The 14,399-nt window shown below is 48.1% G+C and overlaps 1 protein-coding gene across 4 annotated transcripts in view; it reads left to right on the forward strand.

The window, feature by feature from the left end:
- LOC146812759 (tyrosine-protein phosphatase non-receptor type 6-like) overlaps positions 1-14,399 on the forward strand; it is a 370,963-nt gene that overhangs the window by 27,974 nt on the left and 328,590 nt on the right. For all 4 annotated transcript variants that reach the window (XM_085619857.1, XM_085619860.1, XM_085619859.1 and 1 more), the window contains exon 2: positions 4,136-4,213. In XM_085619857.1, the coding sequence (XP_085475983.1) occupies positions 4,179-4,213 (35 nt within the window). In that variant the 5' untranslated portion in view covers positions 4,136-4,178. The remainder of the gene's footprint in view (positions 1-4,135; positions 4,214-14,399) is intronic.

Consider the following 14,399-nt stretch of genomic DNA (forward strand, 5'->3'; position numbering starts at 1 on the left):
GTTATCACAGTCTTTGTCACACTCAGTTCCTTCTCTCCTATACACCGTCTGTTCCGAAAATTATCCCTCTTTCCTACAGCATCTGTATGTAACTCTTGCAAACAGCATTTGTTCATGCCTGTGTTTACCAGAGACAGTAGGGCCGGTGTAGGGCAGTGCGACTGGTGCAGCCACACTGGGCACTGGCCTGGGGAGAGGGATCTGACCTTGGGGGGAGTGGGGGGGGGGGGGTTGGGGCTGTTTTTAGTAATAACGTACCATTTTAAAACACCTTCAACAGAGTTCCTTGTGGGTCCAGTTTTCAGGCAGCATTAAAAATGCCAAGATAACTCTTGTGATTTATGTTCCTGCTAGAGAGAGAGATAAGCTTTTTGTCTAGGGTCAGTTTTGACTCACCATAAAGTAGCGTAGATGGGTTAATATGCCTGCCGCAAAGAACACGTACCACCCCAGTCTTTCATTATCTATTCTTAATTTTGCTGAAAAGTGTTTGTTTGGGTAGATATACATTCTTATTAGTAAAGTCAGCCTTTACTAGTGTCTTAAAACAAATTAAATGTATTTGAAAGAGGGCTTGGGAGAGATGAGGGGCACTTTTGCCTGATGGTTGTGAGGAAATCCGAGGAGGTGGTCGTGGGGGGGGGCAAAAATGATTGTCGCAATGGTCGCCAAGAGCTCTAAAGCCAGCCCTAAGCAATAGTACATTAAAGACAGACCTATTGTATTTGCCAGTGTTTGTTACTTTCTGTTACTTCAATGATTGCAGCACCACCAAGCGTATTGGAGCTTCTGTCTGCCACGCTACCGCCAGGGATCGCAAATACCTGGCAGTTTCTGCGGTCTTATGGTGGTCCAACTGCTGGTAGTTGTAATACGGCAGTCAGACTGCCCGTGCGGCTTCCCTGACCGCCACCGCACCTCAACCGTGAGTCAAACTCATAATTAGGCCCCAACAACTCACAAGGGAAAGGTATGCCAAATAACAGTGCGTAAAATGGGAGAGAGGATATTAAAACATTGCAAAAGCTTCCATTTTGGTGCAAAAACGCAACTCACATGGTGCTTTGAGTGAGGTATTTTTCATTGTTTTTGTGCGAAGAATGCATAGGAAGTTACACTTGGGTGCTGGCAGGTACAGCATGACCAGTATGATTTTGCCAGCCTTCTCCACCAGCATAAGTAATTGGGTATTTAGGTCTCAGTGGCTGCATTGTACTGTGCCCTAGACTGATAGCTCGATTGCTAATGTCCAAAGGGTCTGTTTTTCTGTGTTTCGATGATATTGTCAATGAAAGCTATGCTCAACGCTAGTCCGTCAATGGCCAGGTTTTCTGGGTCCAGAATCTGTTTTTTTGAGCTGTAGTTGATGATGGCTGAAGTATTGGTTAAGGCGTAAACAATGGTTTTCCCAGCAGTGTGTTACATCATACACTCAAAAGTATGGGTAATTTCTTCCCTGACTCTTTAGTGGTTAAGTTCTTTCTTTGTTGAGTTGGGATGGTGCTCGGATGTCAAGGTGAGTTGTGCAAGTGGCTGGTTCTAAGGGTGGGCGTCTTAGTTGACTATGGACTTTGGCGGTTGAGTTGTTGATATCTGTCCTGATATGCTGTCCATCATGTAACTGCAAAAGGCGCTGTATAATTTTAGTGAACATGGTAGCAGACAGTTGTACTGTGTGGCACAACGTAAAATTGCCTCTTTTTCGAGGCAATAGGTCATGGTGAGCAGTCTGGGATTTTTTTGTCTCTTTCCCAGGTGATCGGCCAAAAGTACATTTTTCTGGACTGTGAGTTTCTGTGCTTGGGAGTTTGTGTTCTCTGCTTCCAGGGGTGACCAGCCTGAGAGTGAACTCCCTATTGTTGTGGGATGACCAGTCTAGAAGTGTGGCTTTTTTTTTATTGTGGGTGACCAGCCTGGGAGTGAACTCCCTGTTGTTGTGGGGTGACCAATCTGGAAGTGTGGGTTGTCTTATTGTGGGTGACCAGCCTGGGAGTAAACTCCCTGTTGTTGTGGTGTGATCGGTCTGGAAGTGTGGCTTCTCTTATTCTGGGTGACCAGCTGGGAGTGAACTCCCTGCTGTTGTGGGGTGACCAGTCTGGAAGTGTTGCTTCTCTTATGCTAGGTGGCCAGCCGGGGAGTGAACTCCCTGCTAGTTGTGGGGTGACCAGTATTGAAGTGTGGCTCTGATGATTCTGGGTGACCAACCTGGAAGTGAACTCCCTGCTTTAATGGTGTGACTAGTCCGGAAGTATTGCTTACTTTATGTTGGGTGACCAGCCTGGGAGTGAACTTCCTGCTGTTGTGGGGTGACTAGTCTAGAAGTGTGGCTTCTCTTACGCTGGGTGAGGTGACCAGTCTGGGAGTGAGATCCCTGTTGTTGTGGGGTCACCAGTCTAGAAGTGTGGTTTCTCTTATTCTGGGTGACCAGTCTGGGAGTGAACTCCCTGCTGTTGTGGGGTGACCAGTATAGGAGTGTGGCTTCTCTTATACTGGGTGGAGTGACCAGCCTGGGAGTGAACTCCCTGTTGCTGTGCGGTGACCAGTCTGGAAGAGTAGCTTTTCTTATTCTGGGTCACTAGCCTGGGACGGACTTTACATCTTCTTCAGTGTCCTGTGCGGGGTCTTTTTCCCCTCTTCTAATGGGGTGTCCATTCTGGGAGTCTTTTCCTATTCTGATGGGGTGTCCAGTCTGGGAGTCTCTTCCTCTTCTAATGGGGTACCCAGTCTGGGAGTCTCTCCCTCTCTAATTGGGTGTCCAGTCTGGGACTCTTATACTCTTCTAATGGGGTGTCCAGTCTGGGGGTCTCTTCCTCGTCTAATGGGGTGTCGAGTCTGGGAGTCTCTTCCTCTTCCAATGGGGTGGCCAGTCTGGGAGCCTCTTCCTCTTCTGATGGGATGTCCAGTCTGGGAGTCTCTTCCTCTTCTGATGGGGTGTTCTTTCTGGGAGCCTTTTCCTCTTCTGATGGGGTGTCCTGTCTGGTAGTCTCTTCCTCTTCTGAAGGGGTGTCCAGTCTGGGAGTCTTATCCTCTTCTAATGGGGTGTCCAGTCTGAGAGTCTTTTCTCTTCTGATGGGTGTCCAATCTGGGATTTTTTCATTTTCTTCTGATGTGTCTAGTCGGGGATTTGTTTCTTCTTATGATATGCCCAGTCTGGGAAATTCTTTTCCTCCGATGTAGTATCCCTCCAGTGAGGGTCATCTCTTAATATGAGGTATCCAATTAACGAGATGTTCTCATTGTATGGGTGGACGTTCCACTTTTCTGTCTTTTCTTTTTTCTCTGGGGTGGTATCAATCCTGGTCTCTCATGACACTTCATCTGGATTCACACCCTGGACTGTCCAAAAACTGTATCCAGCAGGTCGATTGAGGAAGTGAGTTCAACTGTCACCAAAAGGTCTCACTGGACCGCTAGTGCCTTGCGAAAAAGAGAAGCTCCTAGGACATTGCTTCCCAAATTAAGACTAACACTCTCAGAGGCTCAAAGTATCCAGATCAGGTTTAACGGGAGCGGCACGGCTATAAATGGCCGCCGCCAAAGCTCACTCTCTGTGCACAAAATAAGAGGTTCATATGCATGTCCAGAAGAACCTCTTAGGCCTCCTCAGCCTCCTGATTAGTCTGTCTCTACTTTTAGGTTACACTGTAGTCCTTGTTAGGAAATCCAACACATCTGCACAAGTTGGAGAAGTTTATTCTCAGAATCTGTTCTTTTTATGCTCTTTTCGTGTCCCAGAGATGTTGCTGGTTACAAGGATTATTAGTTTCAGTCACTCTGTGTTCTTGTCAGATTTATGGCCACAAGATGAGGGAGTGTATTTACAGACTGACAGGGTTTTGACCAGGCACAGCTGACTCTTGACCTGGTGACTTTTGTAGTATCTGGAAAAACAACAACACATTTTGTTGAACTAGTGCTAGGCAGAGGTACATTGTGTGACTGTGTTGTTACAGCTGTCAAAAGTCACAATAGACATAATATAGTGGAAATAGAAAATGGTACATCATGTATTGCCTTTGAACATGCTGGCGTCTGTATTCTCCTTTTATCCACTTGGTTTTGATGACAGGTCATTTCATTCATTTTATTTTGGTATGGTTCATTTACCTTATATTTTTTATTTTGTTTCCCTTAGATATTACTCATCTCCATTCTGCCTCTCTCTGAATGAGGCAGTGATGTCTCCCACATTGAACTACATGTTACTAAGCAGGTGAGAATCTCTACAAACCAACATCTTATTGTTCCTTCTTGTTTGTGTGTTGCTGCAGTGAGGGGTGGGGTGCCAAGGAGAACCACTGTGATTCAAAGGTACCTAGGCTGTTGGTCTGCCCCTCTAATCCTAACCGTTTCTTGTTAGTTCTTAAAGATTCTCTTCTCAGGTGTCATATTTAAATCCACCCTTCCTTTGTGTTTTTTTGTTTTTTTAGCAGGTTTTCTATAATGGGAACACCCAAGGACATTAGAGCGCTTTACGTAAACACCAGATTACAATTTCACATTTATTTGTGTGTTTTTTGCATGGAGAGATTTGGTGATTTGCATGGACTCACAGAATGTTGAGCCAGGCCTGGACCTCCAAGGTTGTGCAACTGACAGTTAGGGCCACATTTACCCCATCCATCCATCCCTTTGAACTTTTTCGATTGCAGTCAGCAATAGACCCAGACACCTGTCCCATGTGGACCACAACGACCCCCAGGTCCACTGTTGCTAAAGTATGGGACACACTGCCCCAGATGAGACCCCATAACTAGGTACAATATTATCAACAAGGCCTTGTGAACTGGGCCCAGTACTGGAGAAAAGGGCTACTTAATGTTTACAAATACATGGGGCCCGCTACTGGAGAAAAGGGCTACTTAATTCATACAAATACACCGGAAACATCCTTTACCCTGCATACGTTACTCCGCATGCCATTGCCCCACATTTTTTACTCTGCAAAATCTTTTACAACGTAGGGCTTTACACTGCAAACTATTACAATGCATTCCCAAAGTAACACCTGGTGGAGTTAGAATAGTAAATTGCGTTGTAATGGGGAATGCGTTGTAATAGATTGCGTTGTAAAGCCCTGCGTTGTAAAAAGTTTTGCGGTATAAAAACTGCAGGGTATTGGCAAGCGGTGTAAAAGTGTGCGGGGTAAAGTGTCCTATTCCAAATACACAATTGGCACATATAGACCTGAGGCAGTTCATGAGAACTGAGGAGGAATTCTAGGGCAGAATATGCAGAGGAGGGCAATTCATGATTACTGAGGGGGAAATGGATGGGATCGGCTAGGGCAGTTCTTTAATACACATGGGACATTCTCCAGTGCTGAGAGCTAACCCATGAGCATCAGAGTAATCCACAAAACTGGACGGGTTTTATTGCCGCAAAGTTTACTTGGTATGTTCCCACACGACATTTGGGATGTTCCAATGGGGGAAATGTTGTGGTTCTCAGAGTCAAAAGTAGTAGATGGGGTGGAAGAGCTTTCTCCCTACTCACGGCAAACTTATGGAACTCATTGCCAATGGAGATCAAAACAGTAAATAGTCACATCTTGTTTAGAACATATATCAAGACCTGACTCTTCTCTTTAGAGACGTCCTTGTCTTGTTTGAGTCGCGGTTTCCCTTATAGGCTGTCTTTTATGTAGCGCCAAGCCGCCGCTGGGTATAAGACTACTCTATAAGAATTTTTCCATTTCATTTTCTTTCCTGACCCAAAATTATTGAGTCTGAAAACACCACACTTAGTTTACTGAGGCTGTGCACCTGGTAAAACCCCAGGTAAAGAGGGTTGTGGCTGTAAGGGGAGGGACAGCTTGGCCCCTACCTGGCCTCCCCATCACCATAAGAGGGTAAAGACAGTGCTCCCCCCCAAAGATTTCCCGTAAGTCTCCCTAGACATAAAGGCCCCCCATCATTCCTGGACTCACACTGGCCTTGGATCAGTGAATCAGTTCCCAGCAGGTTATTCCGCATTTCAGGGACTTTAACTCTTAATCCCAGTTAATTCTCTGGTAGCTCCTACCCAGAATCTGTCATTCTAGTATTTCCCCATGGAGTTTTATGGGAACCTTGTAATGAGGGCCTGAGTGGGGAAATACCTGATCACTGAGAAGGAAAATTCATGAGCACTGTGTTGGTAATTCACAAACACTGAAAGGGGCATTCACGAACATTGAGGTTATAGGTCGCAGACGGACCAAGCAGGCAAAGGGAAGTGGACCAGACTGCATTGCATGAAGGAGGAATCATGCTGTCCGGTATGCCTGGTACGGAGGTACATGGAAACTGTAGAACCCTGAGATAGGCCGCTCTTCAGACATGCAGATGGGTCATTCCTTAGCCGTTTCCAATTGATAGCAGTGATGAGGAAGGCTCTGGGGGCAGCGGGGCTCCAAACCAGGGCTTTGGGATCCCATTCATTCAGGATCGAGGCCGCAACCCCGGCGGCTGGGCTGGGCATGGGCAGTGAGCAAATCAAGGGGATTGGGCGTTGGGCATCTGGTGCATTTAAACGGTACATAGGCCCCACCTTATACCGAGCCCGGCTTTTCTCCCCCTCCCCCTGTATAGGTCCAACCAAGCGGCGCAGGATGGTATGGTTTGTGGGACATTCCTACGTCACACGGGTGCAATAGTGGGCAGCGGCCAGACGCGAATTCGGTGGGATTTGGCTGTGGGACACCGAGGTAGTCTGAATGGGTCGGTCTGGAATGAAATGGGACCAACTGCTCCCGCAGTGCAAGAAGCACTAGGGAGAGATGGCAAACCGAACACGGTGATAGTCCACCTGGGAGGTAACGACCTGGCCACTCTAGGTAGGAGGGCCCTGCTAATGACAATGCAGGCAGGCCTAGCTACATTGGCAAAACTGGTGCGCCCCGCCGAAATAATCTTCTCAGAAAAAATAGTGTGGAAGTCCTGGAGTGGGGCCATAGACCTGGGGGCAGTGGAAAGATCCAGACGCAAGCTAAACATTACTTTGACAAAGCTATGTAGGGCTAACGGCTGGGGCTTCGTAAGGCACAGCTTCATAAATGTTAGGTCGCCAGGCCTCCACCTGGAGGATGGCATTCACCTAACAGAGGTAGGGATGGATATGTTCCTGCTAAACATTGTGGGGGTGCTAGAGCAAATGGGTGTCTCATAAACGATGGGAGAGCATAGCGGAGCAAGGGGGGAGCTCCCTCCGATCGGTGAGACTGTAGGTAGCAAGGCGGAAGACAACCTAGAAGGATAGGAAAGGAAGAGAAATTGCTAGAAGTAGATGGAAGGCTCACACAGTGTTCTTGGGATGCCTCATGGCAGGGGCACTGAGGGAGCCAACAGTGGCCAGTAGCCACAGAGAGAGTAGATGGAACCCTTGGGATGACTCACGGCAGGGGTGCCAAAGGAGCGAGAGGTAGAACTCAGCCACAGGCTGGATAGATGAGGTACTCACATGGGGTCTTTGGGATGCCACACGGCAGGGACCCGAAGGAGCAGGGAGGGGCCAAGATGGCATTGAAGGCAAGCAGGACAGCACTTGCGGCCTGGGCAAGTCCGGACAGACACCCACCAAGTGGGTAGCAAGTTGAAGCCTATCCCCTTGCCAACAGTGGCTGTGGTATTTGGGCCCCTCCCCAGATGGTGATCTGTCTAAAAGCAGATAACGAGTAAAAAAAGACTTAATGAGCTATGATGGCAAATCGTTAAATGAGGCAACAGAATGTTATGTATGACCATGAGGAAGTAAATGTATAAATGTTGAAGTGTTTAATAAACTGCGACCTTTTTCGGCACCAAGCAAGTTGTCCATGGTGTGTTTAAAGGGGAATGGGCACAGTTGGAAAAATGTCTAAGGGAGGGGGAGGCAACTCGCCGCTTGGGAGGGGTTGGAGCCTGGGCCGGGAAAGGCAAAGCCGGACCCAATGGGGGCCAGGGACAAATGCCGCCTGGAGGCGGGAAGCTTCCCCCCGCCCCGGGATACAAGCCCAGGAACAAGGGGCGACCGCAATTGGTCGCCTCAGGTTGAAGTCGGCCTCCCCCAATCAGGGGGATGGGCCACATGCCACGGAGGGGATTAGGAAGGGGACAAGAAGCCCCTTTGAGCATTCAATCCCCACCGGCGGAAGGAAAAAAGGAATCCCACCCACCCACTCCAGAGGAAGGCAGAAAGGCGGGCGCCGCAGCCGCAGGGGTTGAGGTGAGGCGGAAGACAACCTAGAAGGATAGGAAAGGAAGATAAATTGCTAGAAGTAGATGGAAGGCTCAAGCAGTGTCCCTGGGATGCTTCAACGCATGGTTACCAAAGGTGCGAGAGGTAGAACTCAGCGGCAGGCTGGATAGATGAGGTGCTCACATGGGGTCTTTGGGATGCCACACGGCAGGGGCCCGGAGGAGCAGGGAGGGGTCAAGATGGCGTTGAAGGCAAGCGGGACGGCACTTGCGGCCCGGTAAAGCTTGGACAGACACCCACCAACTCAGTAGCAAGTTGAAGCCTAACCCCTTGGCAACAGTGGCTGTGGTATTTGGGCCTCTCCCCAGAAGGTGATCTGTCTGAAAGCAGATAACGAGCAAAAACTGACTTAATGAGCTATGATGGCAAATCGTTAAATGAGGCAACAGAATGTTACGTATGACCATGAGGAAGTAAATGTATACATGTTGAAGTGTTTAATAAACTGCAACCTTTTTCGGCACCAAGCAAGTTGTCCATGGTGTGTTTAAAGGGGCATGAGTGCAGTTGGAAAAATGGCTAAGGGAGGGGGAGGCAACTCGGCGCTTGGGAGGGGTTGGAGCCCGGGCCGGGAATGGCAAAGCCGGACCCTTGGGGGCCAGGGACAAATGCCGCCTGGAGGCGGGAAGCTTCCCCCCCCCGCCCCGGGATACAAGCCCAGGAACAAGGGGCGACCGCGATTGGTCGCTCCAGGTTGAAGTCGGCCTCCCCCAATCAAGGGGACGGGCCACAAGCCACGGAGGGGATTAAGAAGGGGACAAGAAGCCACTTTGAGCATTCAATCCCCACCGGCGGAAGGAAAAAAGGAATCCCACCCACCCACTCAAGAGAGAGGCAGAAAGGCGGGCGCCGCAGCCGCAGGGGTTGAGGTGAGGCGGAAGACAACCTAGAAGGATAGGAAAGGAAGATAAATTGCTAGAAGTAGATGGAAGGCTCACGCAGTGTCCCTGGGATGCCTCAACGCATGGTTACCAAAGGTGCGAGAGGTAGAACTCAGCCGCAGGCTGGATAGATGAGGTGCTCACATGGGGTCTTTGGGATGCCACACGGCAGGGGCCCGGAGAAGCAGGGAGGGGCCAAGATGGCGTTGAAGGCAAGCGGGACGGCACTTGCGGCCCGGTAAAGCTTGGACAGACACCCACCAACTCAGTAGCAAGTTGAAGCCTAACCCCTTGGCAACAGTGGCTGTGGTATTTGGGCCTCTCCCCAGAAGGTGATCTGTCTGAAAGCAGATAACAAACAAAAACTGACTTAATGAGCTATGATGGCAAATCGTTAAATGAGGCAACAGAATGTTATGTATGACCATGAGGAAGTAAATGTATACATGTTGAAGTGTTTAATAAACTGCAACCTTTTTCGGCACCAAGCAAGTTGTCCATGGTGTGTTTAAAGGGGCATGGGCGCAGTTGGAAAAATGGCTAAGGAAGGGGGAGGCAACTCGCCGCCTGGGAGAGGTTAGAGACACATAGTTTTTGCTAACTGCATCAAGACGTGTTTCCTTTTGTGTTTCAAAGGTGACTTCACGCCAGTGGAACACAGCGGACGGTGCTTTTCGACGTTGTCTGCCTACGTCATTCCAGAGGCGCCTCCGAAAGCTCTCTCCTTTGCAGGATGGAGAGCTAGGTCAGAAGCAGTTGTGGGCTGTAGGGTTTTCCCCACTGTGGGGCACTGCTGGTGTTTGGGGGGAGAAGAAACAACAACGTTGGTGTGAGAGTTGCAGGTTCAACAAGGTTCTGGGTGACATAGGGGACACATTGTCTGAGTTGTGGCATCAGAGCTAATGTAGTGTTGTCTTTGATCTTTGGCCAATCCCCTAGAGACAGGCCATCGTGTCAGTTGTAGGTGTATCGACCCACAGGGCCTGTATCGCTCCTACTGCTAGAATGTTTTTTAATCAGACGTTTGTCCAGTGGACTGGGTGGCGGCTTCACATGATGAAACAGACACTAGACAGCAGTTGCACTAGTTTTGAGACTATCTGGATTCACGAGATGGGTTCTTGACTGAGGAAGTGACGGCATTTTGAAGAATCAGTATCGTACACACTGGATAAAGTCTTCCCATCTGTAGAACTTCTCACTGTGGTCAGACGGCTCTGGCCATGGCAGCGGTAGTCCATACCTGGACTGTGGTTCCCGTCAATCTTCTAGTGGTAGACAGTCTCACTCTGTGGAAGGCACTCTAGCAGGATGAGAAGCAGTCTCACCCCATGGACTGCTGTTCTGCCGCTAGGAAGACGGTGGGCAGCAGTTTTACACGCCAGATGGTTGCCTCATATTCTGCAAGAGGTCCGTCTCTCTGAAAGCGTGCTTGAGGTGGGCTGACCTGTTTTAGGGAGAGTGAGCATTTGATAGACCGAATACAGGACCCAAAGAGCCTTTCCTGCATCCATGCAATGTGAATACAACCGTTCTGGAGAACAGGAACAAAAAATAATCAATAAACATATTATAGATGAGGGGTCTCCAACCTTTTCTGTAATGAGAACTACTTATGTTCAATGAATATCATCCTGAGCTACTGTTATTACTACTGTAATAATGAGCATATCAGACAGGTTTACTCTAGCGACCAACCTATGCAAGATTACCAGCAGTGATCAATTCGGTGCCACAGACAGGGCTGCCATCGTAATGCAAAGAAAGGCTTTTTCAATTTGGAATGCATTTACATGGACAATACATAACAGCCATAGCTGCAATGCACCTTGTACTAAAGTAATAATATGCCTCGTAAGTCATCTTGATGCTACATGATATATCATTCAAATATCATCTTAAAATAGATTTCATAAAGCCTATCATTTGTTTCAAATCATCAGCTCATGAGTTCTGAAAATATGCACATTTTTATCTCAAATACACTCTTTTCAATTGCAATATACATATGCAGGGTGGCACAGACTTCAGAGACATGAGATGCTGCCCCCGCTTTCAGTTAGCCCTAGTGCAGGGTATGGTATGGGAAAAAAGCAGTAGGCGCATGAATCCAGGGTCCAACAATCCTTTCGATTTGAGAAATGTATCAAAGGTAGAAGCCCAGAGTCCTCTCACCTGCCCTTCCAAGGCATGCTGCCGTACAACTGCAACAAATACGGTGCACAACCAGACCGTCCCTCTCAGCCGCTCCATATGCATGGAACTCAAGGGCCCACATAGCTGAGCCTTGATAGCTACGCTACCACCTAGATACGAGGAATCTAGTGCCCAGTCAACCTTTTCCTCTGAGACATGAGCCTTCTCACCCTGTCCTTCCAAGGCATGCTGCCATACAACTGCAACAAATACAGTGCACAACCAGACCGCTCCTCTCAGCTGCTCCAATGCATGGAACCCAAGGGCCCACATAGCCGAGCCTTGCCAGCTACGCTACCACCTAGATACAAGGGGGAAGATTTACAAGCCCCTTGCGCCACTTTTGCGTCCCTTTTCCCATGTTAAATGTGACGCAAAAGTGGCTCAAGGGGCTTGTAAATCTGCCGCAAGGAATCTAGCGCCCAGTCAGCCTTTTCCTCTGAGACATGAGCCTTCTCACCCTGTCCTTCCAAGGCATCCTGCCGTACAAATGCAAAGAATACGGTGCACAACCAGCCCGTCCCTCTCCGCAGATGCAGGGAATCCAGCGCTCACAGAGTGAATCCCTACCAGTCCTGCTCCCATCTAGATACTAGGAATCTAATGCCCAAGCAGCCTTTCTTCCCCACGCATGGTAGTGACTAGGAACACAGGTTCTACTCAACCTCTCACTCCCTAGTAGACGCTCATAAAAATACAGGGGACCCCAGGATTCCACCCCATTGTCCCTTCCAGACTGGAACCGTATCGATACATGGAAGCCGGTGGTGTATCAGTCTCCTCTTCCCACTCATGGTGCCACACTGGTGCATGGAATCAGAGGGTCGTCCTGCATGCTCCTATCTGACATGCTGTAACACAGATACAAAAAATCAGGCATACTTCCATACTGATGCAGGGAATGAAAGGCAATCCCGGCTTATGCCTCCGAGGCATGCTGCCAATGAGGTGTATGGAACCTATCTCTCTCCGGCATGCTAGCATACAAATGCAGGTTCCAACCAGCTTGTTCTCAACATACATTACAATTTTGTTATGTGTATAATAATTCAGCCAATCAAAAGCTTTCTATTTTAATAAGCTGGGCTGCACACAAGTGAGCTACTCAGATGTAGCTGGAGAGGTACAGTAGCTCACGCGCTACAGGTTGGAGACCCCTGCATTACAGCAACACATATACCAGTGAATGCAGAGACACAGCAAGCGTGCCCCTGCCAGTCATGCTGCCATACAAATATACTTGCTGCCATATAGTTACAGGCAATGCCGTCCCCAACAAGCCTGACCCTCTCAAACACCCTACCGTACAGATTTGGGGGGATTCGGTCCCATCCAGCCTGGTGCTCCCAGAAATTAAACTGTATAGATATAGGGAATCCAGGACAGATCCCCTCCCAGCCATGCTGTCATAGATACGGAGAACCTAGGTATTTTATTCAACTTTTCCTCCAGGGAGCTGTTGTATAGATGCAGTGAGTCTGGCGACGGCCAACATAGAACTTCAAGCTCACTATCGTACAGACTTGTGAAATTGATCATTGAGCAATGTGACATCCTTCACCCTACAGAGGAGAACTTCAGCAGTTGTACTCTTCATCGAGTGCTATGCAGTTGTTCAAGGGATTGTCTTCTGCACAATGTTTGACAGTGTGTCAATTAAGTTCTTACTTCATTTCTAGGCTAAGCATTCATTAGGAAATGTGGGCTTCTGCAAAAAATGATAGTTATTTTAGATATTTGACATAGCACCAGGTTAGTTTGAAAGAGGAGCCAAATAGGTTTTTTTATGTACAAATCCACATTTTTAGAGTCAGATAACTTTTACCGACTCCTATAAGGGATTGTGAATGTATATCAATTTGCAGTTTTGTGTCATGTCATAGGCGTCCCATCAAAATTGCGAATCGGTGTCCTATGTATCAGTGGTGTGCAAGCGGAATTCTGGTCGCAAACCGACCGACCCCCAAGTTGGGGTAGTAGCCCTTTTGGCAAATGGGAAGGATCCATTGTGGTCCACTTCCCCTATGTGAATGTTGGAAAAAGTTTCAGGAGGAGTAGCCAGTGCTCCAGATTCTTCGACGTCACAACCTTCAGCTATTTCAACTGGTTCATTCAGTTGTTGTCTCTTTCAATGGGTCCTGGTACCTTTTTGGTGTGACTGGCATGAATCCAATTGGGTAAACCTGCACACTTCACTGCTGTAGAAGTGACCAGTATGACTTGTCGTGGTTCATCCCACCTGGGTGCTAAGCACGTTTTTCTGGCGTGTTTCTTCACTACCACCCTGGCTCCAGGGTTCAAATCCTGCGCTTGTGCTGGCTGCCTGGCAACTGCATCTTCTCTAACCTGGTGAGAGACAGAACGCACTAGGTCAGCCAATTCTTTGCAATAATCCAATACCAGATCACCAGTTATATTTATTAATTTAAGACCAGGAATAAATGCTTGTCTCATTGCCCTTCCCATGAGTATTTCATGGGGACTCAATCCTGTCTTTCTGTCAGGAATACTTCGGCGTCCCATCAACACAAGAGGCAATGCATCTGGCCATTTCAGTGATGTGAATGCACACACTTTGCTTAACCTTGACTTGATTGTGCCATTCAATTGCTCAACTACTCCAGAAGCCTCTGGGCGGTGTGCACAGTGCATTTTTTTTTTTTAAGAACAGATTTTATTTGCCAAAGAACAAATATATCGCAGAGCACTGTAACCCAGCAACTCATGCACATAATATGTACATAGAAATGACTTTGACAATTTCAATGACATATTAGGACAATTTAAGAGCAATACATTTGAAATAATAACCAAATAAATAAAAAGAAATAAACCCCAAAACCCACCCCCCATCGCACTCACGCCTACCCCAGAGCAGCACCAGAGGAGAACAGTCACATCTATCCAGACATAATATACCTACATTCACGGGGCAATATTGCATATCCACTATAGTGGGAGGGACGCCAAGTCAGCAGACCTGGCTACTGAAACAGGTTCCAGCTCTAGGCCACGATACTCTGCCCATCTCCGACAGATTTTATAATGTTTAAGCAGACAACCCCTGGGGATAGGGATCTCCAGCCCCATACAGAAATCCATGCC

This window comes from Triturus cristatus, chromosome 7 (genome assembly GCF_964204655.1).
Source record: "Triturus cristatus chromosome 7, aTriCri1.1, whole genome shotgun sequence".
Lineage (NCBI taxonomy): Eukaryota > Metazoa > Chordata > Amphibia > Caudata > Salamandridae > Triturus > Triturus cristatus.